Source organism: Sinocyclocheilus grahami, unplaced genomic scaffold (assembly GCF_001515645.1).
Source record: "Sinocyclocheilus grahami isolate Dianchi unplaced genomic scaffold, SAMN03320097.WGS_v1.1 scaffold534.1, whole genome shotgun sequence".
NCBI classification, from domain to species: Eukaryota; Metazoa; Chordata; class Actinopteri; order Cypriniformes; family Cyprinidae; genus Sinocyclocheilus; species Sinocyclocheilus grahami.
Genome location: NW_015505713.1, coordinates 194828 through 212528, shown reverse-complemented (window position 1 = coordinate 212528; position 17701 = coordinate 194828). Strand labels below are relative to the sequence as shown.

The 17701-nt window shown below is 38.6% G+C and overlaps 1 protein-coding gene across 1 annotated transcript in view; it reads left to right on the top strand.

The window, feature by feature from the left end:
- Positions 1-17701, top strand: part of LOC107555400 (uncharacterized) — a 39035-nt gene that overhangs the window by 10070 nt on the left and 11264 nt on the right. Inside the window, exons 2-4 of the mRNA XM_016238178.1 lie at positions 9083-9166; positions 16738-16821; positions 17112-17422. Of these exons, the coding sequence (XP_016093664.1) occupies positions 9083-9166; positions 16738-16821; positions 17112-17422 (479 nt within the window). The remainder of the gene's footprint in view (positions 1-9082; positions 9167-16737; positions 16822-17111; positions 17423-17701) is intronic.

Sequence of the window (17701 nt, the reverse complement as noted above, 5' to 3'; positions counted from 1 at the left end):
GTCTTATCTCTCCTGTACCAGACCTGCTCTTGAGAGAAAGAGCCATAAATATATCACCGCCCTCTGTTTAGCTGGTCCATTCACCATTGCTTATCAAGACTCCCCAGTTAGTTTAATCACAGAATTGTATTGTCCGTATTGATAATCTAAAGTCTATGTGGTACACTGTTTGTTAGGTAAATGCGTTTTTTTTTCACACAGAAGCTTGGTTGTTGTGTTTGGTTTTTATTGACTGCACAGCTTTCTTGTCTTCCCTCCGGGTCTTCCCTGAATTGGGGCCAAAGAGGATCTGGTTTGGATTCTGGAAGACATTCTAATTTACTGGTGACATACTTACCCCACAAACAAATGCTTGCCCTAGGTATATCTGCATTAGGCAGCACTAAAGCAGAGGCTTTATGGGAGCATCTATGAAAAAAAAAACCGCTGTTGCTTTTGATGTGAGCTGTGAAGCGCTTGAGCTGGCTTGGTTCATTGTCATTATGTCCTCTCCCCTGCTTTATCTGTGCCGAAATTGTTTATGTGTGTGTGCTTGTGCATTAGACAGCCCTTTATGTGGCTGGCAAATGCTCTGGTCTCTGTTTGGCATTGACTTCATAGCCTGCCTTTGTTTCTTACCCAGCGATGCACCTTTTATGTGGACAAAAATGCATTGGTTGGACAGAATATCTTGCACACTATTTAAGTAATGATGTCCGCTTTGAATTAAATGAATTATACAGTAACCCTCATTAAGTGCAAAATCAAACCAGCATCGTTCATGAAAATATTATTAAAAAGCTACATGATGCATTAAGATCATTTATGAAGCGACCGTTTGGTTGACATGAATAGGTGCGCTACACAAACTAAGATGGATTGATATAATTTTAAACCTATTAGTTTCCACTCCCCCCCTCCCCCCAAAACCTAGCCCCTCCAGAAAATCACAACAGCAGTTGGCACTGCTCATTTTCAACCCTTACAGCACAGTTCATGGCTGTATGTTGCATATTTGCATATTTGCAAACACACTTTGCAGAGTTTTGTATCTATATGAAGTATTGGGAATTTGTTTTACTGAATCAGTTCATTCAGATGATTCATTTACTATAAAAAAAGGATTCACCAATTAATTTGACAACCTACCTACCACCTACTTGGAATTTTATTTTAAATAAAATTCAGTATTTAATTGAATGTGACTCTTTATCAGTAGGTTTTCAAGCTACAATACATAAATACAGTATAAAGTGTTTTACATAGAGTAATTTTGTGTCTTTATTGTGCTTTATTGTTGATTAAAAAGTTTAAGTTTAATGGGCCGGGTTATCTGCTGAATGTAAGACTAATTTCTGTTGGTCAGTTTGCACTATGAAAGCACTTGTTCTTCAACTTTTGAAAAAGTGGCGAAAAGTTGAAAGGAGAAAATAATTAATCGTTATATAGATCATGTTTGGAACTTATACTGTGACTGTTACTAACCTTTGCTTAGCATTTTCTTTATATTCTAAAGAATTATATTTAAGAATTATAATATTACTTGATGAGGCTGCGCCATAGTAAGCCAAAGATAGCCAGTTTAAAAATTATTCACGAGTTCGCCTGCCCATCCAGTCCTGATGGTTAATGGTAAACTAACTTGGCTTGCTGTCCTTAATGGAGGCTCGAACCCGAGGCTCGGCTCGAGCGCCAAATTCAACTCCCCATTGCGGTACTACCTAGATGGAAAAAAAAAACATAAATAGAGGAGGAGATGGGGAGGTGGAGGGATGCCGGAAGAAGTGACGCTAGGACGGTACAATGAGAGCGGGGGTACATTTGCTTATGCTAGGCTCATAATAATGATTGACATGACTGAATGATTAAGCTTCTCCCGAACCTACATTTGGAACTTCATTAAAAACATCTTAAAATAAGAAAAATATATTTTGAATGTATTGTATATCTGCATGAATATTTGACTGTATTATCACTCTCTTTTTGCCAAAAATAATTTGTGAGCAACTTTTTGAGACATACGCAAAAAAAGTTTTTAAATCTCTCTGATATGCTGCAAAAATGTTTTGCAAAAATGTCACATCCCTGGTGGTTTTCTAGTTAAAACAAAAGGGTAGCTTAAGTTGTTAAACTACTTAACATTACAATTAAATTGTAAATTGACAAACTAGAGTGATGTGACAGGCAATCAGCCTAATTTGAATTTAAACTCATACCCATTTTGTGGGTTTGCTCAATATCAACAAAAAATTTAAGCTGCACGCATGTGCTGTACTTTACCCTTTGTGCTGGTTATTTACATAGTTGAGATGATGTGCCAGGTATTAGCATGGCCTTTATAGACCACCGTTTATCTGCTGTCTGGGTTTATTTTAGGAGCCTTTCATTATTCAGGATGCTAAATTATGAATTATCACCATTTGCTTTTTTGACGTAATGTTGGTATTGTTGCTAAGGGGATGGCAGCATGCGCAGAGACATTTGTTGCTGCTTTTGCTTGTTTCTTGTCCTCAGTCACATTCTAGCATGGCCTGTTTTAACCGTTCTTTGGAAATACATGCTCATTAACCATGAGATTGTATTCGTTTCTGCCCTTCACCTCTTCAAATGGTGCATTGAATATGACTCACTAAGTACACTCTAGGACTATCTAGGACCTAAAATTATATAATACAATTATTCTTTCATTTAGTCACAAACAATATGTGATTTTTTTAATAGTACATTTTTACTGCATTTTAGTTCTTATACTAAACACTTTTTGACAACACTGACTGTTTTATATAGATCGTTGGCACATTGTCATGTACAGGGATCATGTATCTTAAGGGATTATATGCTCTGTTTAGTGTTCTGCTCTAGAAATGCAGCTCTGTGAGCTCTACCATGTTTTTTTAGGAAAAGCTTTTCATATGCACCTCAATCTAGATGATTTATCATAAAATAACTGTATCTTGTGGCGAGAGAAATAGTTCAGAATATCAGCAATGCTGAAAATGAGCTTATATGTGCATGTAAATGGATTTTCAGAAGATTGCTGTTGAAAGCAGCTTGGACATGCTCCGTTACTGATTCCCTCCCTTGGTAAAGAGACAATATTACACTGGTATAAGCACTATTCAGAATATAATTGTTTCTCAGTGGAACTGTAAAAAAATATATATTTGTATGGCTCTTTCGTGATGAAACTCATGGGGGAAGAGGGGGGTTTTTCATACAGGCAATGACAAATACACCCTGCAGCTAAATATGGTTGTAAATCCTCTTGTACAGTAAGTGCTAATCATATTCTATATAAGAATTGTATAGTGGTTTACAATAGAAAATGCTGGATGGTAATGTATCCTTTACCTCAAAACATTGCTATGGTTATTAATGATCACAGGTTCGGTACTCCAGTATAATAGAGTTACAGTGATGTTAATCTAGGCAATTCATGCCTATATTTACAAGCAGTTACTCACAAAACTTTGCACTTTTGCATTAATTTCAGTGTCCAGTTTCCAAAATCCTCCATGTAAACTCCAAAAAAAGAAATGTTGATTCAGTTGGGAATAAATTACCACACAATGCAATGCTGTTCAAATTTCTGATATCTACATAAATAAAATCACTAACTAGCTGCCCTGCGAATTCACATCCCAATGTAAAACTTTTACTGCCCTGCAGACTCCTAATGGTAAACTTGTATTTTGTATACTTACATCAGTCCTGTCTTTGCATCTGTATTCCTGCCTGAGCTGTTTCTATTTAAGCATCCTTTATTTTATTGATAATGTATTGCAAAGAACAATTGTAGAATGTCTACACTAGTCAATGTGAAGTCCGATACAGCCCTTGTTTACTTGCAGGAAATGTGTTTCCCTTAGAGAACCTCAGTGCATCTCGTTATTTGATGTTCCTTTGCTTAATAAAAACCAGCAGTTATTCATTCGGCTGTTTAGCTCAATCAACTTTGACGGGACCACTTGAACATCAGATTCATCAGTTTGCTTTTGCTTTCTCCTGCTGCCTCTTGCTCATTCTAATTTATTTGACGAAAAACAAGCCAAATGACTGAAATTACTTTAGTCTGTCCTTGAGCTGCTTTACCGCTGCACATAGGGAAGAGGAAACGGGCCCTCAGAAATCAATGCCTGACAGTAAAATATGGGCATATTTTAAGTGACTGGAGAAGTTGCAGTATTTCACCAGGGAAAGTCCTTATCATGCAGAAACAGCCATGAAGATTAGAGGAAAATTATAAAAACGGATTGAACGCATGCTCCAAGTCACCAGCTAAGATTTATGAACCTACTTCATTATTCCAGAGTGCTTTGTCTTGTCAAGTGTAGGCACTGCCCATGAGACCTGAACAACACTGATGGGCCTCAGCTGGGGTGTTTAGCTCAATCAACTTTGACGGGACCACTTGAACATCAGATTCATCAGTTTGCTTTTGCTTTCTCCTGCTGCCTCTTGCTCATTCTAATTTATTTGACGAAAAACAAGCCAAATGACTGAAATTACTTTAGTCTGTCCTTGAGCTGCTTTACCGCTGCACATAGGGAAGAGGAAACGGGCCCTCAGAAATCAATGCCTGACAGTAAAATATGGGCATATTTTAAGTGACTGGAGAAGTTGCAGTATTTCACCAGGGAAAGTCCTTATCATGCAGAAACAGCCATGAAGATTAGAGGAAAATTATAAAAACGGATTGAACGCATGCTCCAAGTCACCAGCTAAGATTTATGAACCTACTTCATTATTCCAGAGTGCTTTGTCTTGTCAAGTGTAGGCACTGCCCATGAGACCTGAACAACACTGATGGGCCTCTTGGTGTGTGTTCGATTATACACTGGGACCCTAGAAACGTGCCAGTATGGCTCATTGATACACTGTAGATCCACTGTACCACTGACCAATTCATTAGGACTACAGTAAAGTGTCACAATGTTTGCTACCTTACCAATCATTTCTTCTCCTTCATATGAAAAATTCTTGATATTCTGCACGCCAGGTCCAAAGGAAAATTTCAACCTTTTGTATATTGCAAATATGTATCAATCAATAGTGTGCAATGCAAACTACAAGGATGATCTGCACCCTGAAACATTTTTGTCTGCACAAAGAGTTTGCATTTCGTTGAAACTGTTTGAGATTCCCTTCTCTGTGTTTCTACTAATACAGCAAGACATCTTGCTGCATATTCAACTCTGAATTATCCCGTCTGCTGATTTACACTCTAATTGGCTTTCTTAACAGTCCTGATAATGAGATTATATGCTTCACGAAGCAGCACGTCCCTTTTGGTCTCCATATCTGTAATGTAAAACTCCTTTTCCTGATTTATTAATAGTTGGTAGCAGAAGCTGAATGTTGGAGCCCTATGCATACACACAGATGGTTATTGACTTCTTTTTTCTTTACCAGGCATACAACTCATGGATTGTGTTTGTCTTTTTCTATTAAATAGGTAATTAAGGACGTCTGGTTTGGATAAAACTATGTAAACGAATTTATGCAGTAACCTAGCTGCAGTGTCTAGACATTTTCCACTCTGCTTTAGGGTGAACTCCGCATTTGAACAGTCAATAGCAAATATTTCAACTAATAACAAAACAGTAGCTGATTCAGAAGCGCCAGATTGTCATAGCAAAGTCAGAATTACCTCCTCTCCTAGGTTCACGAAACGGTCGTCCATAAAATGCATTGCTGTTCTGTTGTAAGTAATCTTAAAGATTCCTAAATGCATCTACTTTCGGAAGGCCAAATAAAGTGCTTTCACCTAGAAACACACAGCGTCTCCCTGACATGGCTGCTTCAACACTAACTGCGGTTACTGAAACCACGCCTTCATTCTTTGTGTGCACATTTGGGCAGCATTATGCAAATATTTCCACATAGTGAGGTAGATATGTGGGGGCATGTTAGAACGAGCCGTTTTAGGGGGGCGTGGCAGAGTCTTAACTTTGATAAAGAATATCTCTTTGGGTTTGTGACTTTAGTCTTTGCAACTTCAGGGATCTTATCTATGCACAATCAGCTTGTAACACTCCAAAGAGAAAGGAAAACTTGAAAGCACATCATATGACCCCATTAAGACCATGTAAAATGTGCAGCAACTAGTTTTAGAGTTTCTATTTTTTTCATGTGCTATCTTTAAACCTCTGAACTTGGAAAGGTCACCACGCTTCAAGTCCTTTCTGCCTCGTGTCAAAATTGTGAGATTATATGTGCCATTTTAAGACACAGGCTGTCATGCTCAGTCAAGAGTAATAAATCCTTGTGTCTCATTAAACTAATCCTTCCTTAAATGCATGAGTGGCCTCTTTAATGTATCACTTCATACATATTTTTAACATGTTGCTCTTCCCTCTCATTTTTTTCTAAGATCACATCATTTTTTTCACATTCACCCTAAATGGAAGACTGTCAGAAATGAAAGATTAAGCAGCACTTCAAGCAGGAAAACTCAGGCTTAGCAACTTTCCTGAATGCAAGCTGTCAAATTGGCCCTCTCTCTTCTGCACATTCTATTTCCGATATTTTCTCATTCTTCCATTCCCTTCTCTGAGGACGATTCTTGATTGACGGGCTGAAGTGCTGGCGCAAGATGAAGTATTTTGAGCTAAGGGTCTTTTGCGCTGCAGTTCAGACAGAGAGCAAAGCTTTGACTCTGATAAAAGGAAGTGATGTGTTTCCCTGTTGTTCAGGGCTTCATAGAAGCCACTTGACTCCTGCTCCTGTCATTGAGCGATCGAGCCAAACGTGGCACAGCACCATCAGAATGCTCTGGAAGCTTTGCATCAAATCAAATCAACTGAAATGCTGAAAGCTTTCAGTAGAGATGGCACTGAATCTGATGATTGCATTGTTGTCTTTGCAGTGTTCAACCTTAGTCCTATAAAGCCTTCTGTATCATATTTGATAGGCAAATTTCTAAGGCCTCTAAATTCCAATGATCCAATTCCAATGATCAAAACATTGTGGAAAAACCTGTTGTACACTATCTAATACATGCTCTCTGTCATCGGATTGATAGTTTATACTTTTTAGCAATTTTTTTTGTATAATTGTAAAAAAAAAAAAAAAAAGCCCCCTTCAGGTCATGGTACAGTACATCGTTCTTTTTGCTGTGAAGTCTTTACTGATTTTTATTTGGAAATATTATTAATATTTCAAGATGAACACTTACTGGATTTATGCAACTCAAATTTACTTGATTGTCCTTTTTTTGTTTTTAAAATAAAAATCATGTTAAAATATGAGGATATCCTCAAATCAGGTTTTTGAGGAATGTTTATTTGTACATCTCTCAGTTATAATTTATTACATTGCATTATATGTAATGAGCTTTGATTATAAAACTAGGCACTTAAATATCATCTTACTGAGACATTATTGAGAGATTCAAAGTGACAATATTTATATAATAATATTCATAATTATATTTATAGTATATTTATATTATTTATGCCAGTAGTCCTCTACAAAATTATAAAGATCTTATTGATTCACATTATAAGCTGTCAAAGTTTCATCTTACTTTTTGGCCATATAAATATCAGCTTCTGCAACAAATCGATTTTTACATCTGAATAAAATCGAGGTGTACTTAGGTATATTTATTTATTAGCCATAAAAGCCTGATTTATTAAACATAATACTGAAAAAAAAACAAATGGGCAAAGTATTATACATATATATAATATATATATATTTATATATGTATGTATGTGTGTGTATGTGTGTGTGTGTGTGTATTGTCTATAGACAGTATATATATATATATATATATTGTCTAAAGGTTCAATAAACTGTTCCATTTCAGAAAAATAGATTTTTCTAAATTTTATTTTCTATGTCAGGCTTTCCAGGGTTAAAAGAAAAAGACAATATGTTTTGCTTGGTGAGATTATACGGTACGTCAGTTGTGTGGGGTCTCTGAGGTGTATTTGTTCTAATGCAAAAGGATCGGCCCTGAGGAATTTTCCTTTTTGATATTGAATGTGTTTGGTTCAATGTTTTTGACAGCCTCAGCCTCCAACATTTCTTTGAAGCTTTGATCTTGCGTACTTCTGTGTCATCTCACTCATCGACTCAACATCAAGCGAACACTCCACAGCAAAAGTAGGAATTGACGTCACCTATATGACTAAGGGTGGCTATATTCTGAACCACAGAAATCCTGTTTCAACACTCTGAGCAAACTATGCCAGGATGTACTTTTAAGCAGGTATAAAATATTTTTAGTCAGCTTTGCACAGGATTGTCATCCAGCACTCAAAGCGTAAGTGACATATACTGCACTAATTGGCAGGAGATTCTTGCTGTAGCAAACTCTCCCTGGGGTTAAGTGTCTTGCTTAAGGGTGTAAAGGAATTTGCAGGTTTGTAATCTCAGTAACTCAGTACTTGCTGGATCATCCTACCTGGGACTGAATCTACAACCTCCACAGGGCATAGTTCTGCCATAGTCACCGAAGGGCACTAAGTTCTCCACTTGTGTAACTTTTAAATTGGTAGTTGGGTGTTTGATTGACAGGCGGTCAAACCAATCTATGCAGAATTTGCCATTTTGTCCGACAAACAAACGTCAGTGGACTTGAACTTGAAAAATATTATGTATTGACGCCTTTCTGTGGTTGAAACAAGATACCTTCTGATGATCATTCATGTTTATTTTGTGCTATAACTAGTAAACTGGAAGAGATGATCATGAGGCCCAATCTGTCAAGACATATTTAAGAGCCACATAACAATATTTATTGTTTGAATATTTCTTAAAAAATGACCAAATTTGAAAGCTGAGACTTTGTTTTATACCTAATGTCAGTTTCCTCTTTGTTGTGCAATGTATTTTTCACTGTGTGAGAACATGATGTGTGGCGTGAGAGCGCCATAGTTTGTTGGACATAGTGACAGTTACTAAGGGGGGGGGGCTTTCTTTGCGAAGGGTCAATTGTTTGGCTGTTTTTGTGTGTACTTGCTCAGTGTAAAGCTGCAGTCATACTAAAACTGTGCCCTCCATTGACTTTAATTACGGATGCAAATGCTGAAGATGTAAACCACAAGCTACCGATAAGCTAGAGGTAAACTGTTTCTCTGTGCTTTTTCTTCAGGTGGCTTCTCGTTGGAGTCCGTCCTCACCTTACAAGCACTTCTCAAGCTCTGCAGAATGAACAGGGCATTTAACAGGAGAAAGGGTAAGGGAATAGAGTTGATGTTCCTGCAGTGTCAGCTGCCAATATGCCAACAAGCCTGACTGACTGACAAATGTTCATTTGTGCTACAGACTGTTTATATATAAACTTGTTCTGAGTCACAGAATTCAGTTACAGTGAATTTACCTGAAACCAAAGTCATTGAAGAACATGTTGGCCTAATGTTTTTGCATTTGATAGCTAACTATGTTTTTTTTTAGCTGCACCATAAGGGACACAGTTCCTAGAGCTCCCTGTAAAAACAGCTACTTCACCTGGAAGAACCTCAGAGAATTTAGTTTCAACACATTTTCTTTGGGAAGTAATGACTTCCAGGCCTGCATTAAAGCTTGCTAAAATGGGACGCACACTTAAGTTTCACCCCCACACATCAGGTTTTCAAAGCTTCATTCCTGGCACTCATTGCTTCTCTTCGTTCCCAACTTCAAACCTCCCCTACCCCCTACACACACACACTTTACCTAATTTGAACACCACGGACAGACCTGGATTTATAGGCGACACAGGTGAGGCTACTTCCCTCCGAAAGTGTGCCTTCTAGGCTAATGTTTTATTAATGGCGGTGACAGAGGAGCCTCTGGACTTGCTGGCGTGGTCACAGCCCACGTTTGGTGAGTTTATCTCCAGCCACAGACACTGCAGTAGTAGGTTGCTTTGAATATTTCATAGCTCTCAACTGGGATTCGCTCGTTGCCTGAAATTATCGTTAAGTCCAAACAGACACTCTTGCACACGATTCTCTTTTTCAGAAGATGATAATGCTGCTTAACGAACTAGAAATTATGTGAGACCTCACATTCATTGACCTTTATAGTCACCAAGGGACACTTTACTGTGTGTAAACAGTTCTGCTGAATGCACAGTGTTAATCACAAAGGTTCAAAAGGAATATTCAAGATTTTAAGCATAAATAGAAATACTGTATGAGTTTGAATGATTCATGCTTCTGCATTACATAACTAATCAGGAACTGTTAAAGAATGTATCCATGTTTACATGAAAAAGTGCACTGCAGTTCAGTCGAAAAGCTACATTTTGACTCATATAGAACAAAACGTAAAGTTTGAAAATTGCAATTCTAAAAACCATTGTAAAAATGAACCCAGAATGTGCTACAGTGCATTCTTAAATGATATGATATTCTGATTATAACAAATATTCTGAAAATGAATTGACTTAAAGGGGTAGTTCACCGAAAAATGAAAATGTTATGTTTATCTGCTTACCCCCAGGGCATCCAAGATGTAGGTGACTTTGTTTCTTCAGTAGAACACAAACGAAGATTTTTAACTCAAACTGTTGCAGTCTATCAGGGCTCCAAGGCTTCAAGAGTAAAAAAAACATACACTATAAAAACCAAATTAAACCCTGAGGCTCGTGGCGATAATTTGAGGTCTTAAGACACGAAACGATCGGTCTGTGCAAGAAACTAAACAGTATTTATATCATTTTTTTACCTCTGATCCACCGTAATGTCTGAGCGCGTTCACAACATCTGGCGCGTGTACGTGCTCTAGCATAGTAGACATTCGCTGTCTCTCATTTAGAAGGCTGCGTCCTCCGGAGGTCACATTCGAAGGCTGCATACATCATCGAGGCTGTCTCATTTCAGAAAAGCAAGTAGGACACTCCGAATGCGACCTTCGAATGCGACCTTCTTTCACAGGAATTCGGAGGATGCATGAGGTGTATCCTTCGCTGCTACAGATAACCCACAATTCTTTGCGTCGGCGTGAACAACCGTTGTTAATTTGAAAAATGCCAGCGTCGGCAGATGTAACGTACACACAAGCGCAGATGTGGTGTTTACAACTTACCTTAATTCGCCTCGGTAAAAATGGATAAAATTTGTTTTTAATATCCTCCACCTTTTTTTCTCTGATAGATGCCTGCTGTAGGCACGCTGCAGCTCCTCAAACATTGAACAAAATATAACAAGTAAAAGCATTTTTTTTTCAAATTACTTTCCAAATTTAGAAATAATTTTCCTTCATTTAAGTAGTGTGAGAGCGCAACGATGCTCTAAATGTATTGGCTTAGCAACGTGATACTTCCGGTTTCCTTTTCCGCCTGTCCTACGAAGGCCGTCTCGTTTAATTCTAGGTTGAGGACACTTCGTATATGCATCCTACAGAGGATGCGACCTCCAGAGGATTCGACCTCCGGAGGGTGCAGCCTTCTAAATGAGACACAGCTATAGATATATATAAGTAGATGCCTCATTAGTGACTGTTTCTATGGGCTGCGATACGTTCCAAAATGGTGGACCCGTCAACGTATCTGGAGCGGTCGAATAGGGCATCTATTCATATCTATGATAGTAGACGCATGTGCGGAAGCGAACTGTCATGCGTATACGTCACTCATTATTTACACAGTGCAGAGAGATTGCGGACGTGTTCACTGGCACTGGTCATCACAATGGAAGACGATTTTGATATATCATCAGACAATGTAGAATTTTTTGCCCAACCGTATTTATTTGACGTCACATGCCGGATGTTGTGAACATGCTCAGGACAGTTGGACATTGCAGTGGATCAGAGGTAAAAAATTATATAAATACTGTTCAGTTTCTTGCACAGACCGATCGTTTCGTGTCTTAAGACCTCAATGTATCGCCACGAGCCGCAGGGTTTAATTTGGTTTTGTCTGTGTATGTTTTTTTTGACTCTCAAAGCCGTGGAGCCCATTGACTGCCATTATAAGACTGGTAGACTGCAACGGTTTGAGTTAAAAAATCTTTGTTTGTGTTCTACTGAAGAAACAAAGTCACCTACATCTTGGATGCCCTGGGGGTAAGCAGATAAACCCATCAAATTTTCATTTTTGGGTGAACTATCCCATTAAATCAAATCAGAATTTAACTGAATCAGGAGTTTCTGAATGAGAATTGAATTAGGAAATCCATGCCTTGTATCTTAAAATTAAAAAATATAAAAAATATTGTGATTTTTTTTATGTAAGCTTTGTATGTAAATTGATGTAAATCAATGTTTATATTATAACAACCTACACTCATCTGGGATTGTTTAAGTCCTCGCAGAAAGCTCTTAGCTGTTTTAAACTGCTTTAAATCTCCCTGACTAACCAGAAAACCTCTAAAATTCTCAAATCAGACTTGGCTGACCAGTAGAAACTAGCTTCGTGGAACAGGCTGTTTTTGCCACTATAAGGATGACCTTTATTTAGGCGAAAAAGCAGAGTTTTGCTATTCTTTAGTTAAAGGTCGAATTTAAAATAATGTTCACAATATAAATGAGCCTGGCAGGGTAATAACTTTGGCAACAGGTTGTATTTTAACATCTAATTTAATGCGTTTTAAGTGGCCTCATCCATGCTTTTGCATTTCACCAGTTGTTTTGAATGCTTACCCTTTATGATTATTTGTGTTTAAACTGACAGCTAATCGGTGGGAGCATAACAAAATGACCTTTAGTCCTGAGCTCTGGACAGAGATGTCCTGCAGTGCAGTAACCTTTTCATAACTCAGCGAGGTACAGGGAAAAGCAAAAGGTAAATCTAAAAATTGACCTGTCTCCTTTGCACCACGTTTATTATTTTTTAGTTCAAAGACCAATGAGCTACATGAATCCGTTAATTGCACTGTTGGGGTTTCACTCACTTGCTTTAGTATTTCAAAATATTGCAATGACCTAGTAGATTGCAGTTATTAATTTTGGAGGTCGCATGCCTCAGCAGTTTTCTCTAAAATAGAGACTCCTATTTTCTGAACTTGAAGTGTTCTCCTAATAGTTTTGCAGTACAAAAGTTGTACTGTAGTTTTTTGCTGTACAGTGGTTCTTGCACCTGGTTAAAGTCCAATAGTCAGAGTGATCTGACTCTATGGGGTCCCCGGTTATATCTTTTGCTATATGAGGTCCCCTGTTGGCACATAATTTTGGGGATCCAATAATTTTTTAAATGCTGGAACAGAATGATTTTCATGAGCTTCAGTTCTATTAATGATTTTTGCGTGCTACATGGAGCTCCTACTAAGCAACACCTCTACACTCAGTGAGAAATATATAGCAAAACCAGTGTAGTCTGATTGCCAAATTAAAGATTATTTTGATCTGTTAATTTTGAGTTTAAACAACTGAATTTTAAGCCCATTTTGAATCAATCTAAAACATACAGTGACCATTGTAGTCTGATTTCTTGTGGAATAAATGAACAAACAAACAAATTTATTAAATGAATTAAATATTACCACATTTTTTAATTGTATAGTATTTTTTTATTTGTCCTGTTCAAATTGATTGATCTCATCATTTGGCAGCATTCCACTGAGGGCAGTAATTATAAAACTAAATTCACGTTTTGTATTTTTCTATTTCTATTTTCTTCAAATATTTCTCTATTAAACGTACTACAAAAATTGTTAATGGAACCAATAATGACTCGGAACTGCAAAAAATCTGAACTGAAATTGTTTAATTCCATACTATTTCCAACCCTGATAATAGGAAAAGTGTCAACTGTGCTAGTTAGTTTTGCTAAAAAAAATTTAAAAAGCACTGACATTTTCTTGAGAAACTGTTCAAATATAGTTTCGTTTTAAGTTTTGTTTGTGCCACCCAAACTATAAGCAGTTGAGTTTTTTCCAGTGTCCTCATGACATTACTGCAGCTGGGAATATCTGAGCGCTCGTCCTCTCTGTGTCGAGCATTAATTGGTGTGCAGTAGGAGAGTTCAGCTGATTAAAGTGTGAGTGTGTGTATACACCTGCGTGGCGGTGAATACTGAAGAGCCTGTGTTATAAAGGTGTCAAAAACAGTGAGAGAGCTGTCTACTCTTTGGCACAGGATTGGACGGCTTGTCAGCTTCATTATATTATTGTTTTTTGTCGGCATCGCAGTTCTTATACTCTAAGGGCCATCTCTCTTACTCGCTGCCTCTCTTGGTCTCCTTCTTCGTCCCTTAATCTTTCATTCTGTCTCCCTCTCTTTCTCTCCCACTGTTTTTTCAGTTTCTCTTCATTTTTTAAAGCCGTGACCTGCTGAGTCAGGTCTACATCACAGCAGCATGCACTGACCATAGAGGTCTCCTTTTCCCAATTCAACAACTCACAATTTCACCCCCAGCACAAGGGAGAAAAAAATGAACAATGAGGAGCTCTTCATCATCACCTACACGGCATATAAAGCACGGCATGTCAGTCAGCCCGCTAAGAAAAAAATGCTGCTGTCTGATCAGGGTCGTCCCGCCCTGAAAGTAGTATAGACATTCGCAGAGGTCCCCGAAGTGCCAAGAGGGCCCCTCGAGGAATATGTTATAAATAAGATGCTTATAACTTGCGAGGACATGTGACAGCAAAACATGACAAAACTATACCAACTCACATTATTTCACATTATTACTTCCATGAGTTACAGTACTCTACGCAAATAAGTGAGTGTTTCACTACTCTGATCAAGAATTTTCTGACTTTTTGATGACATTGACCCAAATGATGATTTCCTTTTAATTAAACAACACACTGCTAATTGTAAATGAGGAAAAAGATTTGACTTTTGGATGCAAAATAATTAAAAATGTTTATTAAAATGTATCATTTTTTGATGTGCGTGTGCACACCAGCACTCCTTCACTTAAGTCTGTGAAGTTTTAAATAGAACTGCTTTCAGTTAAGATGAGCTTTTATGCAACATTTACAGACAAGAATATAAAAATAAACCATAAAAGTTATGTGCTGAGGTAATCAGGTCAGAAAAGCATTAAACAGCAAATGCTTCTGACAAGAGGGCAAGAGGCTTTAAACTGTAGGCTTATGGGTTACTGTTGTGACAAGTCAGAAGCGTTTGGATCCATTTGCAGCTTTTATTTAGAATAGTCACATTTCCTCATTTCAGAATACAGGATCAAATACCGACAAGACAGAACAGCATGGGGCTTGGACAGAGACAGAGTCGAATACCAGGCGAGAGATCAGGGCAGGCGGCTAGCAAACACAGTCCAGGTGAAACAATCCAAGATCAGGGCAGGCAGAGAACAATCGGATAAACAGGAAAGTTCCAAGATCAAGTACAAAGAAAGCAAACACAGGTATAACGCTCAGAAATGATAGCCAGGGCAAATCAAGACTTCGCAGTGAGTCTGTGTGTGTGAGTGGCTTACATGTGTGTGTGTAAAGGAGGTGCAGGTGTGGATGGGCAATCAGTCCCAGGTATGAGGGGTGATGGGAATTGGAGTCCGACTGGGAATGGTTAATATTCAGGAGACGGTTCCCTCTGGTGGTGCGGAGGAGGCGGTACGGGAGCCTCCTTTGTAGCAGGTTACAGTAGTTTGAAGAGCTTAATATAAAGCACATCTCATTTTTAGGACAAATGGGTTATGCACTTTTGAGCTCACTCTGTGTCCTTCATTTTTTTCAGATGTGTCAGTAACGTTAAAGTATATTGATATAAAAGTTATTGTTCCATCCCAGGGGGGGGAACTCTCATTTGCAAACAGAATTCAGCACACAACAAAGTTCCACTTGTGCAGTGATTAAAACAGCACTGCATTCATTTGTTACACATGCATGCCGAACTAAAAAACTAACGATTTCAGTACAAAAACGTGTACCGTTACATCCCTATTACCTAATGATTTCCGAATAAGTGTTTAGAAAGAGGTAAATTTTACTTTTTAACTTTTATTATTATTATGTAATAATTTTGGAAACATAATCATTTACTACATTATTTTTTTCTAACATTTTCTATGGACCCCTAATACGCCCTTGCAGCCGAAGAGGGTCCCTAGACTCCCTGAACAGTTTAAAAACCCCTGGTCTAATTAAACGAGATGCGCATGGACCTCAACATTTAACACACCAACCACAAGAACAGTGACAACCACAAGAACACATTTAATTAAAAGTAATTGAAAGTGACAACACATGCAACAACAGCAGCATAAATAAAATCAAGAGTAATCAGTTTAATTTATTCATGTTTATACAATTCAAAGTACTGCATGACAGTGTTATTATTCTCATATTATACACCTTGCTCAAAAATGCTTAGAAAGAAAAACATAGAAAAGCTTTTTGTGTGTGTGTGTTTGAGTCTTTTGTGGGCTTGTTGTTTAAAGTTTAAAGCACTTAAAATGGGGAGGACCTATGTTGATGCTGAGGGATTTTAAGGGGTCTCTGAGGTAAAGATGCAATGTCAGCTGTGCAGGAGAATCAATAATCAACTTTAAAGTTTCCAGTGATTGTGATTCCTGTGTAACTACAGTACGTTTATGCTGCCTCCGTGGTGTATTAAAAAGTTTGGGACATCCACAAAAAAATCTAACAAATGAAGCATTCAATGACTAAGGCCATCTTTGCACAGAAAAGATACACAGACACTGACTTTTTAATCACATGGAGCAGCATAAGTATTATTAAATATAAATGCAAATCCTTCATTAAATTATGACATGCTCAGGCTATTGTTAAGTCAGTAACTGTCATTTTAATTTAGAAATAAACCAAGTTTAGATTTATTGATTGCTGGAAAATGTCAGTCATCTGCCATTACACCTAAATTCTTTTTCTTTTTCTCTTTTTTTTGATCCAGATAAACCCTGCATGCACACACCTGAAGCCTTGGTGACTCCAATATTCCTTTGTCTGCTATTGAGTCGTTTCCCCTATGTGCTACGTGAGTGTCTGCCTTCCCTGTATTTCCCCGAAGCAAAGATTAAAAGACTGTATTTTGAGTTTACGCCTGTGTCTCCTCGTTCCACCTCCATAGCCATTACGTAACAGAATAGCAGACCTTCAAAGTGAGTAATATTGGCGGCGTTTTTCTTTCTTTTTTGGTTTTGTTTCTCCCCTCTTCCGGAATGGCAATCCCAGCCGTTCAACTCTTTTGCCTGGCGCAACAGGACCATTCGCTGGAGGACCATACCAGGGACTTTGTAGATCTGGCTTGCCTTACACATTTCCCAGATCGCACGCTCTGCATATTCTATCACACCAGCCTGAGTGAGCGGTGTAAGGCACGCCTACCAGCGAACGGTCCCAAGGAGGATTTCGCCGCTTTCGTGGAGTGGGTGCTGGAGAGAAATGGACTGTATTTCTCCGTCTGCCCCGCCAAGGAGGACATCTCCAGCCCCACTCACGAACCAGAGACCAGCCAGCCGTCATCCCGCTGCACGGAGCAAGAGCCTGAGCCCACCGCGACACGAGAGCCAGCGTGCAAAACCACGACTGAGCCGATCGTCGCCCAGGAGCATGAGCCTCAAGACCGTTCTGACCAGGTGAGCCAGCAACATCTCCCATCCCCGAGGGAGTGCTGGTGGAGATCGAGGGCTTAGAGGGAAGCCCTGCCCACACTCCCGCCGCTGAGGGTCACTGGACTACATTGAGGAACTAATGGACTGTTTCAAAGTGGATTTAATAGACTGGTTTGGGGAGGCATTACCCTGTTCTCCTACGTCTCCGCTGGTTCCATCCAGCTCCTGTCCTCCAGTGTCCCCTCCCAGCCTCCCTCTCCCGCCTCCTCTTAAAGAACCAGTCAGTTCCTCAGCCCCATCTCC